Source organism: Sardina pilchardus, chromosome 19 (assembly GCF_963854185.1).
Source record: "Sardina pilchardus chromosome 19, fSarPil1.1, whole genome shotgun sequence".
Lineage (NCBI taxonomy): Eukaryota > Metazoa > Chordata > Actinopteri > Clupeiformes > Clupeidae > Sardina > Sardina pilchardus.
The window spans coordinates 6,220,371-6,239,439 of record NC_085012.1 but is presented as its reverse complement, the minus strand read 5'-3'; the positions used below and the strand labels follow the sequence as shown (position 1 = coordinate 6,239,439).

The 19,069-nt window shown below is 40.5% G+C and overlaps 2 protein-coding genes across 3 annotated transcripts; both read left to right on the top strand.

Moving 5' to 3' along the window:
• The first annotated feature begins 15 nt into the window (after positions 1-15).
• LOC134066181 (inositol monophosphatase 1-like) lies at positions 16-10,537 on the top strand. Of its 2 annotated transcripts, XM_062521425.1 has the most exons (9): positions 16-285; positions 2,178-2,264; positions 3,087-3,220; positions 5,433-5,537; positions 6,584-6,629; positions 6,847-6,955; positions 7,740-7,848; positions 8,069-8,220; positions 9,565-10,537. In XM_062521425.1, the coding sequence occupies exons 1-9, from the start codon at positions 226-228 to the stop codon at positions 9,681-9,683; spliced, it is 921 nt and encodes a 306-aa protein (XP_062377409.1). In that variant the 5' UTR covers positions 16-225; the 3' UTR covers positions 9,684-10,537. The 2 variants fall into 2 exon arrangements, with proteins under 2 accessions (XP_062377409.1, XP_062377410.1); XM_062521426.1 differs by lacking the exons at positions 16-285; positions 2,178-2,264 and adding an exon at positions 2,738-2,862.
• Positions 10,538-11,937: 1,400 nt separating this feature from the next.
• On the top strand, positions 11,938-18,313 carry LOC134066053 (inositol monophosphatase 1-like). Its single transcript, XM_062521223.1, has 9 exons — positions 11,938-12,056; positions 13,347-13,427; positions 13,553-13,686; positions 14,323-14,427; positions 16,717-16,762; positions 16,893-17,001; positions 17,099-17,207; positions 17,508-17,659; positions 17,901-18,313. Exons 2-9 carry the CDS (start codon positions 13,365-13,367, stop codon positions 18,023-18,025), a joined length of 843 nt encoding a protein of 280 aa, XP_062377207.1. The 5' UTR covers positions 11,938-12,056; positions 13,347-13,364; the 3' UTR covers positions 18,026-18,313.
• Positions 18,314-19,069: the final 756 nt, after the last annotated feature.

Sequence of the window (19,069 nt, the reverse complement as noted above, 5' to 3'; positions counted from 1 at the left end):
TCGTCATAGTTCATGTATGGGTGCAAAATGGGGATTAGAAACTAAATCTAGACCATAGCCTACAGTAGGCCTACAATCTAGACTTGCTCTGCAAATTGTGTCTACCACAACCTGCATCTTTGTAACCAACAACTGGATACCAAAAGGAACAGGGCTCCGCTGTAGAATCTCTGCTTGATACATTACATAGATACATTACCAACAATCATTTCGGAGGCAGTGCGCATGTGTGAGTTGACAGGGTTAACAGCCTGCAAAACACACTCTCGTAGAATATTTTTGCAGGTAAGATTTGAATATTAATAGGAACCGCAACAGTTGCTTATCTATCTGACCCATATATCTTGCTGAAGATACGGCTAACCGTCTATTCTATTGTCATATTTGTCAATCGTGAAGGCTAAAATAACCACATAGCAGTCATCATTGCTGCTAGCTCGCCATAGCTAACCCTGGTGCCTGCTTTAGTGTCAAGCATAACGTTAGGCTAAGTACTTGCTAACGGATAATTATTTTCTGTGTTCACAAGAATTCGGCTAAGGTAGTTATAGCAGCATGTACAAATGTACAGAAACAGCTTGTTTAGAAGCCTGTAGGCTACATCGTACGTTTTCCACAAAGGGGGAGCCACTTGTTCAAGTAGCCAGGAAGTCTTCGCTAGTAGGCGCTTTAGCCTAGGGTATCATCGGATGTTGCAAAATAAAGTTAACACCTCAGAAACACTGGCAGTGTGAAAACTGTCAGAATGGTCTAAGTCACAGAACGTTTGCTCCTTCATCAAGTTGTATGGTCCCAATGGGCGTGTTCGCTGGCAACCATATACAGTAGATGTATGTTCTATACATTAAGCCAGCTGATTCTAATCAGCTGAACTTATCAGGCAGGTAGCTGACCTACTTCCTGAAATCACCTGGTCCCCTTCTCAATCTCTCTCCTCGATCCTTGATGTTCGGTTCTCCAGGCCCGTTCCCACTGATAAAGAACACTGGATAGACTATCCCATTGTTGCTGCCCCATCATTTTTTATCTAGATCAGTGGGAACGAGGACCGAGGGAGGAAGGGAGGATAGATAAAAAGACGAATGAGAGAGACCCCTTGTGTAAGTGCACAGGTAGGCTATCTGAAGTAGCTGTTCCCACCTCTTATCCTGGACATGTGAACTACTAAGCCTATCCTGTACATCACGCGATTGATTGGCATATTATATCAAGAATTACACTTTGATGCAAGAGTCCAAATGAATGAATCAAATATAGGGCAGATATACACCTATCAGGCATAACATAACATTATGGCCATTGATATGTGAAGTGAAAAACACCAAAGCCCATCTTTTTATTATTATTATTATTATTATTATTATTATTATTATTATTAAGGTAGGCCTACCTGTAAGTGGATGGGATGATTTGGCAGCAAGAGCATTTTGTCCTCAAAGTTGATGTGTTAGAAATAGGAAAAATGGCAAGCATCAGCAGTCAGTGCATCTCCAAAACCCTTGCTCTTGTGGGGTGTTCCCGGTCTCCGGTGTTCAGTAGGCCTACTTATCAAAGCTGGTCCAAAGAAGGTAAAGTGATGCACAGGGACTGCAGACTCACCCAGGCCCTGGCTGCACGTCACTGCTACACAGTATTTGGCAGGTGGTCATAATGGTATGGCTGATCGGTGTATGATCACAGTGGCCTTCTGAGTCTGAGGTTTGAGGCAAGTGCTGTAATTGGTATAACTAGGTAGGTAACCTGCACTGCTGATATGCAGCCATTCATCGGGATGTCCATGTTGTGTCACTCAGTCTGCCGCGGTTGGCTGTCCTGTCCCAATGAGATCTGAGATTTGAGTGACACAACGCAGACGTCCCGATGATTGGCAGGATGTCAGCAGTGGACAGGTGGTTCTTGCAGCTCTGCCTCAAACCTCAGATGGAGCAGATCATTAGGAGTTCACATATCCAGGACTGACTGGAAGTCAACGAATACAGTAAATGGAAGACTTGTGGTGACAAATTGAAATATTGTCATATAGCGTGACGCGGGACCTAAATTGCTAGTGTAGGTAGGCTATATGACTTTGAAATAGCTCTATGCTCCCTTACTGCTTCCTGAGCAATATAACAGTGAGCCTAGTTCATGTGTCCCAAACATGAAGCCTGTTAAATATGTTTTTTTTTTTTTTGTAGGGTATAGAGAAGACTAAAATCGTCATGGATGATCCATGGATGGAGTGTATGGACCACTGCATTGCTGTCACAAAAGAGGCTGGGAAGGTAAGTTGACAGACCATGTAGCCTATCGCCCATAAAATTCATTAATTCATTAACAATTTACCCAAATTAGTAGCTAGTAGATCATTGTACGGAGCCCCTAAAGGGACATGTGCAAGGTTTCTGGTGAGCATAAGAAACTATCTGGTGTGCACCAGAAATGATTTGCCCATGTCTTCTTACAGGCTTTGAGTTCCTGGTCAGTAGGATAAACTATGTGGTGTGCACGATCTATGGTGAATACTAGAACCTTGAAAAGAACAAAAAATACGGGCTTCGTAGTATTAAAATCCCATTTCTTAAAATTCCGTCTAAGCAGAACTGCATTAAGCTGCGCATTTGTCCATCTTGCTTGACATTGGCCAAGGAATGTTAGAAAGACATGCAACCAATCACACCTCAAACATGGCACAACACAGACAGTTGCATCATGCTGTATAGCTGAAAGGCATTGACACAAATTGTACAAATTGTACAAATACTTCAAAAGGATGCCTGAACTACACCCATCCCTTTTGTCATGTTGAGCAGATTCAGACTGACAGACGATACAGTAGGTTACAGCAATGCCTGGAGAGGTTCATGCACAGCTTCCTTAAATGTAAGACAATAGCAAATGTGACTTTTGTATGCTTAGCATCATGACAGTGTGCTGTGATTTTTCGTAGGAAATATTATACCACCAGAAAAAAAAAAAAAAGTTTTGGAAGCACAGACATGGACGTCTTGAGGCCCATCTAACTGATGTTGGTTCTTGCTGTATAATGAAGGCCGACTATATCTGTTTTATTCTGTTTTTCACTGTTCTACTGTTGCATACTGTAGATGATCCGTGAGGCGTTGCAAAAGGACATCTCCATCATGCAGAAGAGTTCTCCTGTCGATCTTGTCACAGAGACAGATCAGAAGGTGGAAACTCTGATAATATCATCTATTAAAAAGAAGTACCCGGACCACAGGTACCATGTTGAGACTCCTTAATTGATGTATTATGTTGATGGTGCTTACTTAAATTTTCAGTTTACAAACGCTTTTGCACACCTCTTTTGTGGGGACAGGTGTGCATCGGAATAGGTTACCCAGTTATACATTACTTGAAAGAGAGAATCCCGCACACTGTCCATAACGCATGCAAACATTTATTCAGTATTCACAACATTTCGGTCATAGACCTTCCTCTGGTGAATTTCAGTATGGACATTGTGCGGGATTCTCTCTTTCAAGCTTGCTTAAAATTTGCAATTAGTCCATTTCACAAGATGTCGCCACTGCGTAAACTAACTTCCTCTGGAACAGCTCAGTCTACAGGAAAGACAGAAACAGGAAGATGTTTTACCCTGCCAATTAAGGCATCATTAACATCAACTAGGCCAGACACCTGGACACTGTGAAATGGGCTAATCCTCCAGAAATGAAGGCCAACTGCTCTCCCAGTACAGAGGGTAGTTTTTAGGGTGTTTGCTTTAGGCAGGACTTACTGTATTGCAAAAAAAGCTTAAGGAACCTTATTACAGAAAAGCTTGAGATGATGATACATGGGACAACTTTGATGTTACTGGATAATGCCTCATTATTGTGGTTCTGGCATGTTCTCATTAACATTGGGCAGCCATTAGATTAGCATTAGACAAATCATTATGATCATCCAATCAGAATAAATGAAACTAGTCAGGGGGAACACTTGCAAAGTTTGCAAGATAGAAGATCGAAGGCCCTCCCAAAATAGTTTTTGGATGACATGGCGTGCTTGGTTCACCGACGTGAAGGGGTGGACTAATGTGAAATGTCAACTTGTCAAGGTGTTAAACTATTTAGTAGGTCTGCATCTAGACAGGGTTTGTGGTTAAAACTATGAAAACCAGTAGGCATAGATCTGAATGGATTTTTGGAATTCTATGAATCAAATTAAGAAACATAAGACCAATGGTAAACAACAGTTTTTGCCATTCTCAAGATAGCGTATTTCGACACACTTTTAATGAACATGCACATCAGATCTGAAGTCCACCAACTTAAGATTCTGATGCTATCCTAAACACACCCTCCTAGCCACAACCAGGATGTGGCTAGTCTGGTATCCAGGATGTAGCTAAGATGGTATCAGAATCTAAAATTGGTGACATTTCACCGGAGAGGGTTGAAATGGAGCAGTAATGAAGTATTTTTGCTTTCACCATGTGATGGGTTTTCTGCGATCCCTTGGTCTTTTGGGTTCCGTACCCTCGACTTTAAGGCAGTGCTGACTGGAAAGTGCTAGGATACTATTGACTTTGCAGCTCATCTGTGACATGGTAGACCTAAGCGTATACAATGATATGGAGATATGCTATTCTTATTTTTCGTTCCACTCTTTTGGCGGCCATTTTGGAAATATGCCAAATATCACCTAAATGTAATGATATCATCCAGAAATGTTGACTAGATGATGGCAAAAGTACAAAAGCCTAAATAACTTATTTTTTTAAATGGTTTAGCTGGATTTCCTCCTGACTAAACCAAAGATCCATTTAAAGCTCTGCTTTAAGCCTCTCTGACTAAACTGGTTATGTGGTTGCACGGCAGCATTGCTCAAATTGCCCCGTATCATCACCTTTAACAAGCCTCAGACTAATCAAATACTGTGTTTTCTGTGTATTGTGTGCTGTGGAGGATTAACTATTGTCCTCTTTGTGCAACATCCTTCTCTTAATAGCCAGCTCAAAAAGCTCCCGCGAAGTCCCTCGTACAGAGCCAGGCCTCTTGCTCAACCTGTTCAGCCTCTCATAGTGTTTTTTTTATGACTGTGGGGTTGTGACTTCATGTAATGCAGTTTGTCAGCCAGCTCTTGACAGCTCGGATTTGCATTTCCACACAGCCCAATCTACTGCCTGGAGAGTGTGTTGATATCTAAATACAGGATGAAGTGTAGGCAAAGACCTCCACTACTCAAAGCATGGTGTTGGTGCACATTCACACTAGACCCTTTTAATCTGGAGCAATTTATTTTGGACTGTTGTACTGTACTGTTACCGAATTCGGGTGCGGACCTGATTTTCATTCCCTTTCAGACACATTTGTGGGTGATTTCAAAGTTTCTAGCACTACTGTATTTAGAAATATATATATAATTTGACAATATTCTCTCCTCTCATTTAAATTGCTTTACTTTCTCTCTTACCTGGTCTACTACAGCTTCATAGGAGAGGAGTCTGTTGCTGCAGGGGCACCCAGTATTCTGACCGACAATCCTACTTGGATCATTGACCCCATCGATGGAACAACCAACTTTGTTCACAGGTGGGAATGGGGTTTTAGAATTTCACTCATTTTAGTCAAGACAACCTTGCAGAATTCCTCTGTAGAGTTCTGCTTCATATAGGTGGTGTTTAGAGGACACCCACTATGCTCGCTACTTTGGGGCCCTTAGACGGGGATCACATTTGCCAGCGGTAAGCGGCAAGGCGTAACGCTACGCTCAGACCATAATAATAAATCCAAAAATTCTATCTCGTTTCTAAGTTCAATCTTTGTTGTTACTTCTTAGACAAATCTGATTGGTCAAAATACCCAAACATTCTAGAACTGATTGTGATGAGCCGGGCGTTGCGCTTCAAAGTTGAACCGAGTTCAACTCCCAGTTTGTTCAACGCTAGCGTTACGCCAGCGTTGTCACCGGTCCGCTGGCAAACCATAGAGAACAGTAGGAAACCTGCCGCTTGCCGCTGGCTAATGTGATCCCTGCCTTAAGGTAGGCTATATATTGGGGGGGGAAACCTGAGCTGGATATACAGTATGGTTGAGAGATGAAACCAAGATCACAGCTGAGGAGCTGATGAATTGAGATTTTATTTGTGGAGAGTCATTCATGTAACCTCCATTGTGAGAAAACCAATCCTAGGCTCAAACTTACACCCTTTACAGATACAGGATGCTGGTGTGTTAGCAGAGGCCCATGGGTCATCTATTGCACATTCAATATACCACTGGCATGTCCATAATTAGTTCTGTTCTGTACGTTTATAGTTCTGGACAGACATATGCCATGTCTTTTGCCAGGCATGTTCATTCTCAAGATAGGATCCGTTCACCTTGACTGTAGCTTCCTAACAGACTAAAATCACACATGGTTGATGTTTGGCATATTATGCTTCCATTGTCAACACTTGATCTGTTCTGAAATCAATAGTTTCCCTGTACCTCGGTGTCTTTTACTGTGAGGGGAAGTTGACCTCAAGAAACAATCCATCAAGCAGTCATTGTGCTGCATGTTAATACACAGCAGCAGCAGAAAGGTGTTAAAAGTCTTTATTCCTCTTTTTGTCTTTTTTCCCCATCCTGCCAAGGTTTCCTTTTGTCTCTGTATCAGTTGGTTTCACAGTGAACAAAGAGGTATGCTTCTTTTGTTACTACCTATTGATATCTAATGTTTATGGATGGAGTTATATGAATTTCCTAATAGAGCATGGATCAGGTGATTTTATATAAGTTCTGATACATAAGACTAACTAATAAAAAACAATTTTGATAATCCTGAAAGTTTTAATGTAAACATTAAATTAGGACACCATGTGTTCAATGTTTAAGCTGTTTTTAACCTCCACCTCAGATAGAATTTGGAGTGGTCTACAGCTGTATTGAGGAGAAGATGTACACGGCTCGCAAAGGAAAAGGAGCATTCTGCAATGGACTCCCCATCAAAGTGTCTGGCCAGGAAGGTCAGTCTGTCCACACTGGTTGATTTCAGATATGGTTAGGGAACTCTGTGATGACTGTCTTACTGCTTAAGACCATCTGAGATTTAGTCTAAGGGCTGAAGTTTTGCTTTCACACTGTTGCTCAGTTAGGTGCTGTGTCCACCAAACGCGTTTTTTGCGCCGACGGCGACAATTTTCAATGTAAAGTCTATGTAGCTGAGCGCCCTCGGTGCAAAAAAGCTGTCGGCGCTGACCATTTTTTGTCGCAGCGCTCAGAGCGCTCAGAGCGCTCAAAGTTGAAATCTGTTCAACTTTTAGAACAGCGCCGGGCTCGTCAATGGCACTCCTCGTTATAAACCGTCTCTGGTTTTGGTAACTTAGCAACAATAAACACTTATCGAAGCGCCGAGAGGAAGAGGTTGAGGGCGCTCTGGCTGTAAAAAACGTGTTTGGTGGACACAGCACCTTATACTGTAGATATAGCATGATGTGTTGGATGCTGATGCAAAATCTAACAAGAGGGACATCGTTGCCCAGAAGCAAAGATTTGCATAGTGCAGTCAGCTTTTGTTCATTTGTCCAAACTGTAAGGTTGTGACAAATAGGGAAGACTCACTGAATGACTGTAGATTTCAAGACTAATTCAAGATTAATTTGCTTATAGGTGTGACACAGGTATTGTTCGGTTCCATCAGGCCTTGAGCTGTGTTTGGCGCCTTAAACATGTCAGTTGTTTTTCACTGATGCCATGTACCTGAATACAATTGACGACATTCTCATGTATCCTTCTCTTATCTATACTCAGATATCACCAAGTCCCTGGTGCTAACAGAAATGGGCTTCAAATCAGATGCACAGAACTTTAGAACAATGATGACCAACATGGAGTCTATCCTCTCAATCCCTGTGCATGGGTGAGTGCTAACATTAAGTACTTTTGGTCTGAACATGACTTCTGATACAATACTATAAATCATTTGAAAGAAGAATGTGTTTTAAGATTTAAATGTGAACTCAACAAAACGACTCTGTCAGTATAAGCAGTCATAACTTCAGATCATGCCAACTACAGATCACAGACTATTGTAATGCTACTTTTTTTTAATTTGTTATGAAAAATAATCATCACGGCAGGATTCGGGCCCCAGGCAGTGCTGCTGTGAACATGTGTTTGGTGGCATGTGGAGCAGCGGATGCCTACTATCACATTGGCATCCATTGCTGGGACATGGCAGGGGGCGCAGCCATCATCAGAGAGGCAGGGGGAGTAATCATGGATATCACAGGTGAGTCAGCAGAACACCTGTAGCGGCAGCGAGTAGAAATGTGTCCTCTGTGTGTTTCAGAATGGGCATTGTATTGTAGAATGCAGTTAAGTTTGGAAGTATATCCATAATAAATGAATGAATGAATGATTAATTAATTCATTAATTCATTAATTCATTCATTCATTCATTCATTCATTAAGATACACTCAACAAAGATATAATCCACTTTTATTTTTGTCAAAATCTAAGATTTCCTCTATGCACAAATGCCTTATTTCTCTCAGGTTTTATTTATTAATTTTAAAAATAAATCTATTAGTGAGCACTTGACCTTTCCTAAGATCATCCATCCACCATGCAGATGACAGATATCATTGTTGATTAAACAGCATGATTATTGCACAGATGTGCCTTGGATTGGTCACATGAAAAGGACACTATGAAATATGCCATTCTCTCATGCAACACAATGCCACGAGTTTTAAGGGAGCATGCAAATAGTTGTCCATGAAATGAGTGTTCATTTCACTAGCATAAGCTTCACTACCATGGCTTCTGAACAGTGTAACTGTAACCACGCCAGACCAGGATGGCCACAATCAGTGTCTCCATCTGAGAGATCGTCTGAGAACTGCCGCCCAGACAGCTGATGAAACAGTTGGTTTGCTCGGCGGTGGAAGTGGTCAGAAACTGTCTCAGTGAAGGACACCTGAGTGCTTGTTGGCCTCACAGCAGTACGTTGTTGTAACTGACTCGATTGGGCAAATGGTCATCTTTGCTGGCGTGTTGCACTTTGAAAAAGTGTTCTGTCCACAGATGTATCCCAGTTTACATACAGTAGAATCAGGCAGATGACAGACAGTGTGTAGGGTGTCTGGGGGACGAGGGGTTTCCAAATGTCAGTGTTTACCGACCATAGACAGTAAAATAAATGAACAGAGCCACCCCATAGACTTTGATATGGCAGTCCAATGTCATCTTCTCTTGAAAATCCGCCATTGTCTGTTTTCCAGCTGGTAACTTTTATTGTATGGCTACTTCTGAGTAGATCTGCAATGATAGTCAGGCGTAACAACATAGCTAAGGGGTTAGTGAGATGAACCAACATTGTACAGTCCACAATTAATTACCTCATCAACTCCATGTGAAGTGTTGCACTGCATGCAACACATTTGAGAACACAATTGAAAAAAAAAACAAGCATTTTGTCATAGAAGAAATCTTACGTATTTTTCTTCAAAAAAGAGAGATGTGAGCGAAAACAAACGTGTTTGTAAGTGTTGATATTATTTGTGTAGTATGAAATGTCCTAATGTTGGACTTCTTCTGTACAGTAATAATACGTCACTTCTGATCTTTCAGGAGGACCGTTTGACCTGATGTCACGAAGGTTGATCACAGCCAGCAGTAAGGCCATAGCAGAGCACATCTCTCAGAAAATACAGCTATTCCCATGTGGAAGAGATGACACAGAAAACTAGTACCCCCCCCCCCCCCCCCACACACACACACACACACACACACACACACACATACACACACATACACATATAAAGTAGGTCTAATTTGAATGATGGCCAAAGTCTTAAGTCAAACTAGAGCTAATTTAAGAGCTAAGCTACAGTACATCAGAATGTAACAACATGGGCAGGACCTTAACAGCAAACATTGCACTCAATCAGCTGAATGCCCTCACATGCCACATAGTTATAGCTTATGCTCGAGAGCTTTGCTTGTTGATAGACTTTGCAATTTGCCCACCGTTTAAATTAGGGCCTAGTATTTTGAAGTGCAAGGAAGTGTGCATTTCCCTTGATAAAGCCATGTCTTGTTAGCCTTAACTGAATTTCCATAGTCTGAAGTGAACTAGCAGATAATGACTGTGTAAGACTGACACACAGTTGTAGGACTGTTGTCTTGTTTCTGAGTATATTGACTGCAAGATATGTTAGAACAAGTGGGAGACCTAATCCAACAAGTCAATTTAGCGCGGTTAAGTTCAATTTTTATCTTCCATGTTCTTATGTGCAGGCTAAGACATTCTTAAATGTTTACCTTCAGACGTTTCAACTGTTAGGGTGTCATGACAAATGTGTCACTGTAGATCATTTGTTTTTGTAATTATGCTGTATCAAAAATCACACTCCGAGTTTATACCTCATCATTCTAGTTTGTATATGTGATTATGAAGCACTTTGTTGCACAGTATCATGATGAAGTAAACCTTGTTTTAACTTGGTATTGTTATTGTTGGGGATGTTTTGATTACTGCTTACCATGTCCTTTGTTGTGTTGCCAAAATTATATTAAAGTCCCTTAAAGTTGCTTTATTTAATTGTTTGTGTGTGAAAATTCCTAGTGTGTTTCTTTCTCTTGCTGTTTATAACCTCAACCACAAATAAGGGTTAAAACTATTTTTTGTGTGATTTTTTCCCATGCTGTAAATGGGAATGGGTTCCCCCCTCTTAGTCAAGCTTATCATGGGAATTGTGGTATTGTTTTTAATAGATTGAACAATCTTGAACAGAAAGACTAAACAAATTCTGTCAGAAAATGTGTACGATGAAGCCGGTGTGGTTGCATTTACAGTATGCTCTTATGTGCACAATCTGTATGAACAAAGAATAGCAAGTCTCTGTTTTACTGTCCATGGGAGAGGAGCGCGAAGTCTGTGTTACAGCATGCTGAGGGCAGGGTTTTGTAAGGTATGATGCCACTATGTTGTGCCTGAACCTGTCCACACTCCCCTGCTGTCTTTTGAAATGTGCTACTAAAGTATGAACTATAAAATTTCATGAAGGACTGTGTTCTCTATTACTCTATCTAATGCATAACCAAAGACATGCAATGATCACAACCAGTAAGGGTCTACAGTACCTCCAGAAGCTCGTAGATAGAGCCATCTGAAATACTTGTAAATGTTACATGACACAACACCTCAGTTAGGAAGTGGTTGGTCCTCTTAAGAAACTATTTTCAACATGTTCTCCAACATGTTACCCAAACGCACTTCTCTTGTCACTAGCCGTGCACACAGATAGGCCTACTAAGGTATTAAAACATTTTATCAGACTGTATAGTTAGAGTTTCTCTTGGTGAAATAGTTGCTTGTTAAAGATCTGTATAGGTTTCATCCAGGAGATATTAGGGGCATCCGCCCTTAGTTTGTTCTGAATACAAATGTAATGCCATGCAAATGTGTGGGCTTGCATGGCATTACCACCTAAATCAGCAGGGCACAATGCTTGACATCTTAGTTTTGTTTATTCATTAATTCGTCTTTGTTTATTCATTATTCATTCATTCATTCATTCATTCATTCATTCATTTATACTCATTTGTCATTTTTTCCATGTAGGCCTATTTTGCTTCATGAAAGCCATATAGCCCACTTTCTATTTGTTCTTTAATACAGAATTAATACAGGCTACTCCGCCGATGTAACATATAGTAATGTGCTTATGTTGTTGGTTCATAAGGCACTCGAACACTCGCTTTCTTTGACCACTTTACTGTGCATCACATTTCCTGTCTTTTATCGGCAACGGAGATCTATACTGAGTAAAGTGATGACAAGTTAGAAAACTATCTGTAGCCTAAAACTATTGCAATGATTTCGAAAAAATGTGTAAGTTTATTTAAGAGTAGTTTTCCACGCAACATGTTGACTCATATCCCAGGCACATGTGCATGCAGTTAGATGGGTATGGTGTGGAAATATTTAGGGCGGTACTGGTACTTTTCCTTTTTATCGTTTCGTGCCAGCTATTTATTTCCTCTCTTCTTGGTTGCGTTGCATTACATTTCGGACGATCTCGAAGCACGACGCACACCGACTTTTACCACTGACTCAGGTAGGTGAACATAAATCCAGTTGGTTGTTATCTGCTGTAAAGTTCTGCGACAAAGTTCGTTTGAGGACGGAAACGATGCTGGCGTTGCCCTGGCCCACTGCTCAAGCGTGATTGTACCTAAGGATTTTCCTATGTGAACCCTCGTGAGCTCTACCAGCTTTGTCAGTAAAATATTTATCCAAATAGAGAAATGTAGTATGCAGATGCACGGGCAATGGGCCACAAGCCCATATAGGCTATAGTAAGTGCCAGTGCAGCATCATTTTGCCCTTAAGCTCTAGAGGAACATGAAGGTTGCATATTCTATTCTTTGATCATGGTGATAGTATATTTAGGCTATAATGTTGATGTGTTCTTTGGCCATACATTGAAACTGGTTTACAGCACCATATTTCATAAAGTCATATGGCTATCTGCGTTGGCTCACAAGTGCTTTAATAGTGTGGTACAATTGCAACATTTCATTGCTGCTGAGAGAATGTTAAGGCTTTTTAAGTGTTAAAAGAACACCCTTGGATTTTTTTAGTTTTCTTGTTTTGGACATTCAATGTTTCCTGTCCATGGAGCTGAAATTATAGCCTACAGCTATAATCTTAGGCTCATTTTCAACATTTTTGTCATTGCCATTGCACAACTGGAAAACAAAATGTGGTCTAAGTTATTTTATTGTGGTTTAACAACAGTTTAAAAAAAAAAAAAAAAAAAAAAAACTGAAGCATGCGTCACGAACAGGATTGCAGACAAATGTATTGCATAACATTTCCTTTGCTTCTGGCTTCAAACTATCCCATGAGACTGTATTTTATTGTTAGGGACAACGGCTCCGGAACAACTTTTATGATTCTTTAGAACTGATTTTCCTGGTTTGCCCATTCTAAACCTTTAACAAATCTGACACATTTCAACATTGAAAGTTGACGCCCTGAAGGGTTGATGCTGGTGCACATGAGATTTTAAAATGTCAAAGCAGTGAAAATAATGGCTTTTACTTGTTTATTAAAGAGAGTGCCTGGAGTTTTTTCCCCTTGTTTTGGATGTAATAATAATGTTCAAACACGTCTTATTGTTTTACCTGCAAAACAGCCGTGGATGCATGCATGTATTATAGCCTACTTAGTACAGTGTACAGTTTTTATAGTCAGTTTTTGTTTAAATTAGGCTACTTCTACTACATTAAGTCTATTACAGATTGGTTTTCTTATGTGGTTATGGGGAACATTACTGTATACTTGACTTGATAATGATCATTCATTTTTGAAACCTCACATGAACCCTTTTAACGACTCACAGGAATCCTTGTAGAACAAAATGGCAGATCCTTGGCAAGAATCAATGGACCATGCAGTTGCTGTGGCCAGGAAAGCTGGAAAAGTAAGTCATGTATCGACACATACTGCATTCATTCTCAGGTTGCATTATAGAACTAAGTGAGCATAGATCAATTGGGCGAGTGTTTTAGTTGTGGGTAACAATGTTTCTCCATGTATCTTGTCCAGGTTATCCGAGATGCACTTCAGAATGAGGTTAAGATTATGACAAAGAGCTCATCCGTGGACCTGGTCACCAAAACTGATCAACGGGTGGAGAAGATCATCATTGAATCTGTCAAAGAAAAATTCCCCACGCATAGGTGCGACCATTGGCACACATTCATTACCAATGCACATAGCAAACTTGCAGACTATCTCTCTCTCTCTCTCTCTCTGTGTGTGTGTGTGTGTGTGTGTGTGTGTGTGTGTGTGTGTGTGTGTGTGTGTGTGTGTGTGTGTGTGTGTGTGTGTGTGTGTGTGTGTGTGTGTGTGTGTGTGTGTGTGAGTGAGAGAGAGCGTATGTAAGATAGGGACTTGTAACAAGGAAATTAAGACATGCAGTTCATTATTTTAGAATAATTACCTAATAATTTTGTTACCTAATAATTGTGCCATATTTCTCTTTCTCTCTCCCTCACACACACACACACACACACACACACACACACACACACACACACACACACACACACACACACTCGCATACTTACTCATGAGTTGCTATGTACAGTAACACACACACACACACACATGCACACAGACACACACACGCACGCACGCACGCAGTCACACACACACACACCATAGGTGTTGTTCTACACACAACATGCAAACCATGTGACAGAGAGGGAGAGAGAGAGACAGGGGAAGGATATTGCTAGCCCTCACTGTATCCCAACGTCTGTTAGCTTACTGACTGTATCAACTGAATGTCTTTGTATCGATCTCCTACCCAGCTTTATTGGAGAAGAGTCCGTATCTGCAGGAGAACCTTGCATTCTAACAGACAACCCCACCTGGATCATCGATCCTGTGGATGGAACGACAAACTTTGTACATGGGTAGGTAATGCTGTTAACATCAATTCAGATGACTGCCAGCCATGCACTGCACGTTTGGTGTCATGCACAATTTGAATCGATACATTTATAATCAAATAGAACTCAGCACAATGTGGTTGAGTAGACCGCCATCTACTGTAAACTTATTTTTGACCTCTGAACAAACGTGACCCCAACCTTTGAACCCACAATATTGAGTACCTTCTCAGTATATGATTGAATAGAAGTATTTAGATTTTTTTTGTTTGTGTGTGTCATTTGAGCACATTTGAGCAGGTGACCTGGGGTCACCCCCTTGCAGTGTTGGGAAGGATACTTTCAAAACGTATTCCGTTACAGAATACAAAATACATGCCCTAAAAAGTAATTTGTAACGTATTCCGTTACGTTACTCAATCTGAGTAACGTATTCTGAATACTTGGATTACTTCCGCATTGAATTGCGCTTTATAAGTGTAGGAATGCGCCCATCAAATCCAAAATTCGGGTGTGTTCTTCTGTTCCAAATGGCTGAATGCAGCCCATGTAGGCCTACTGTACGAGAATAGAATTCAAGTTGGAACAGGGGCATAGCCAGAAATTATAAGGTGTATGAGATTTTAGATGGCATCAACCCAGTAAAAATGAGGGGTGCAGATATGACCTGTCGGTGGGACGCAAATTACCTGGAAATGTAAACACTACAGCCTACTGCATAGCCTATCAGTGCTCTCAAAAATGAACGTGAGTAAATGACAATCAAAAACCGCACGTTAAAATAGGCTACGCTAGGGCCTACTGGCAAGAATAATACACTTGCATAGGCTGCACCATAATTCATTTTAAAACTTAAATATAGCCTAGATCTACTTACAAACAAATAACCCATGAGCTATTTTAAGTTGGAATGAAAACCTCAGAATGAATGCAGTGCTTATTAAGATGGGTTTCATCGTAGGTCTAAATCAACACGTGAACCAGGCTTTGTTTATTGATTGCTAAAACTGTATAACCGATTGGCCGAAGCAAGCAATTAATAGGCCTACTTGGGAAAATATCTTTTGAACAGACATCAAGAACCACGGTCGGTGAGTAGGAGTTACTAACACTTACTTCACTCCAAATTTGCTGTCAGTTATCTCCGATGGCGCGTAATGCGCGCTGGCTGCGTTCTGACGGGTGCAATAGTGCAAGACGACGGGATTTAAACATGGAAATAATTTAATCTAGATTGCTTCCCGGAAAATGCATGGAGTTGCCTTAATTTATTTAGAGAGTGAATAAACTTCGAAACAGTGAAGTATCCTCATGTAATCCATTGATTTCAACAATGTAACTGTATTCTAAATACCACCTGTTTAAGTTGTAACTGTAACGGAATACAGTTACTCATAATTTGTATTCTAAATACGTAACGCCGGTACATGTATTCCGTTACTCCCCAACACTGCCCCCTTGATACCCAAATGATTCCAACATAGTTTGAGTCATTTGTACATTGTTTTTGCACATTTGTATGCAGCGTTAAAGGTTAGCTCCTTTAAGATGATTTGAGCACACATTTTTTATTTTGCCAGCACAAATGTGCACAAACGATGCACTAACGTGTGTTCATATTTTCATCATTTTATGGGATGCCACCTTCACAGAGGTGACATGCACTCAAGTCACCTGTGATATACAGTATGTGTGCATATACACACACACACACACACACACACACACACACACACACACACACACACACACACACACTGTGTAGGACACCCTGTCACTGTTAGCTTCAATTATGATTCTACAACCCTCTGTTTTCAGTCCATGTTTCCTTGGCCCTTGATCACATGACCTTGATTACCCAATGAGTCCATGAAGCTTTATGTGGTGCTTACAGTAGATGTGCAAAGTTTGATGATGATACGGCTGCAACCCCCAGTGGGAGATATGATGCATTGCAGACACTGTGCTGTAACAGACAGAATCAGGCATGCACAGAGGGACAACTGGAGAATAGTACCGTATGCCTGCTGGCCTGCCCTCTAGGGAGGAGTCATAATTATAGCAGCACAATTTATGTCTGGGGTAGCACACTGCCATCTGGTCATTTATGGAAACAATGTCAATGGTGGTCAGATCAATAATGCCGATCAGACGCCCGTAACAGTTCGTCACGCCACTTGACCAGCTGAGCATTCCATATGTAGCCATGTAGTAATGTATAGTGACATTTACTGCCACTACTTACATTGAAAATAATGTTCACGTGCAGATAATGACAAAACATGTGCTAAATGATTTGCCCCTCTCTGACAGGTTTCCCTTTGTTGCTGTGTCCATTGGCTTTGCTGTCAATAAAGAGGTATGACCGAGCAACATTTTAGGCCAAACTTGATTTATGTGTAGTCACTTAAACTGACAATAGCATTACCTAAACACTACGTCTCACTGATGTAGTGCCATGTCTTAAAGTCTCTGTAATTGTTTTCTAGCTTGAGTTTGGTGTGGTGTACAGCTGTTTGGAAGATAAGATGTACACAGGTAGAAAAGGCAAAGGAGCCTTCTGTGATGGAGAGAGGCTGCAGGTGTCTGACCAAACAGGTGAGCCACATTTTCTGTATACGTTTCTGCTCTTCTCAGATCAAATGTTGCACAGAACTAGTTGATCACTGTTTTTTTTTTTTTGTATGTTTATCAGATATGAGAAAAACTATAATCATCAGTGAGCTTGGGTCAAACAGAGACCCTGCAATAGTGAGCAAGATATTCTCCACCATGCAGAAAATCCTCTGCATCCCAGTGCACGGGTGAGTTCCTTCTCCTTTGACATCTCCTAGATTGTCAGAGCATGTCCCCTTACTTACTGTAGATACATTTTTAGCTAAGAACCACATGGGGTGTGTCATTGTTCTGTTTGTGTCCTGTAGAGCTAAACAGGACAAGAACTAGGTATCTCTTTCATTTGAAAAACAATAGTCTTTTTACGTAACCACGCGAGCCCCACTGGCTTCTCAAACACATTGAGATGTACTGTATATGGTACATGTCATCTATTCCCATGATATAAACATTTTAAAAACAATTCTTTCATGTTTCTGTCTGTCCAGGATTCGTGGTTCAGGCACTGCTGCCACCAACATGTGCATGGTGGCCTCAGGGGCAGTTGAGGCCTTCTTTGAGATTGGGATCCACTGTTGGGACATTGCTGCCGGAGCAGTAATCGTCACAGAGGCTGGTGGAGTCCTCATGGATGTGGACGGTACGGCTACTGTCAACGCTTAGACAATATTGATTAAATTATTAGATATGTTCAGTATACGACTGCATTTGGTGTTATGTCAAATCTGTGTCTCCAAAGGGATTTTTTAAAACTCTTTTCTGTTGCTTTTTATTCAGACAAATATATTCATAAATAGATATGAATTTTTAATGTCTTACTGTTGAGTTGTCTCTTGAAGTGCACCAATGACAATTTCATAAATCCTTTTTTTTTTGTCTAGGAGGACCTTTTGACTTGATGTCAAGAAGAATGGTTTCAGCAAATAATAAGACGATCGCTGATAGGATCGTCAAAGAGATCGAGATTTTTCCTGCAGAGAGGGATGATGCACCTAAAAAGAAGTGAGGCTTCAGTGCCATGTGTCCTCTATCACTGCCACTTTTTATAGACTTTCTCAACTACTGTTAGCGTGCTGAAGCCCTGTGATGTTTTAAGTTAGATGAGGAAATGTTAAATTGTTCTCTGCATTTCACAGCAGACCATGCATTGTTGAATGTCTTTTTTTTTTTTACTGTTTGCCAAAACCTTTTTCACTGTATGCCAAATAATGTTTTACTGGGCATTAGCAATTACAAAAAGACTGTAGTGTTGATATGACCTTGATAAAGCAGTAATAAATGATATAGCAACTTATGTTCCTATGTCATTGTGATTTTGTCACCTCCGAACATATTAAAGATATGTGTTTTGCAAAGTGGATGAAGGTCTAAGGACCAAAATCTTGGTAGTAAAACACTTTTTTTTGCATGGATCCAAGTGTGCAGAGATTTTTTTCCTAGATATTTTGCAGACGTTTTTCTGGCACCTTGGTATTTGAGAGTGCGTGTACTACTCTAGAAAAGATATGTGTATAAAAGTGTTTCCTTAGACCCTAGACTATAGCATACATTATAAATAAGATGAGACATGCTACATTTTTTGCCAAAAATCATTTATCAGTGCTATAAGGATCTCGATAAATATTTGTGATTGGCATATTGACCCAACATATTACAAACAATGCAATATTTCTCTGTTTTGACATTTCCATCTTCTTTGGTGTAAACCACCTTGGTCTTAGTACATTATGGGCAACTCCAATGAGAAAGAAAAGCGTTGTCTTCTCAGTCCTCCTATTCCCCTCCTACTTCATCCTGACAACTACATCTTGAACACGTAATTGCCCTAATCATCAAAAACAACGATAAACTGGCAAGCAATTTTCTCCTTTTCTAAAAAAAAGAAAATGTGTTCAATACATTTTCCATTAACATGGCCTCATTTAGAGCAAAGGGGGGGCAATTACTTTGAAAGGATCTTATTTCACTTGTGTAATGCTCTAATTTTCTTGTCAGTATCCTTTTTCTGTTGTCAGCATGGCATCTTCGAGTAGTCATTGTGAATTCTGTC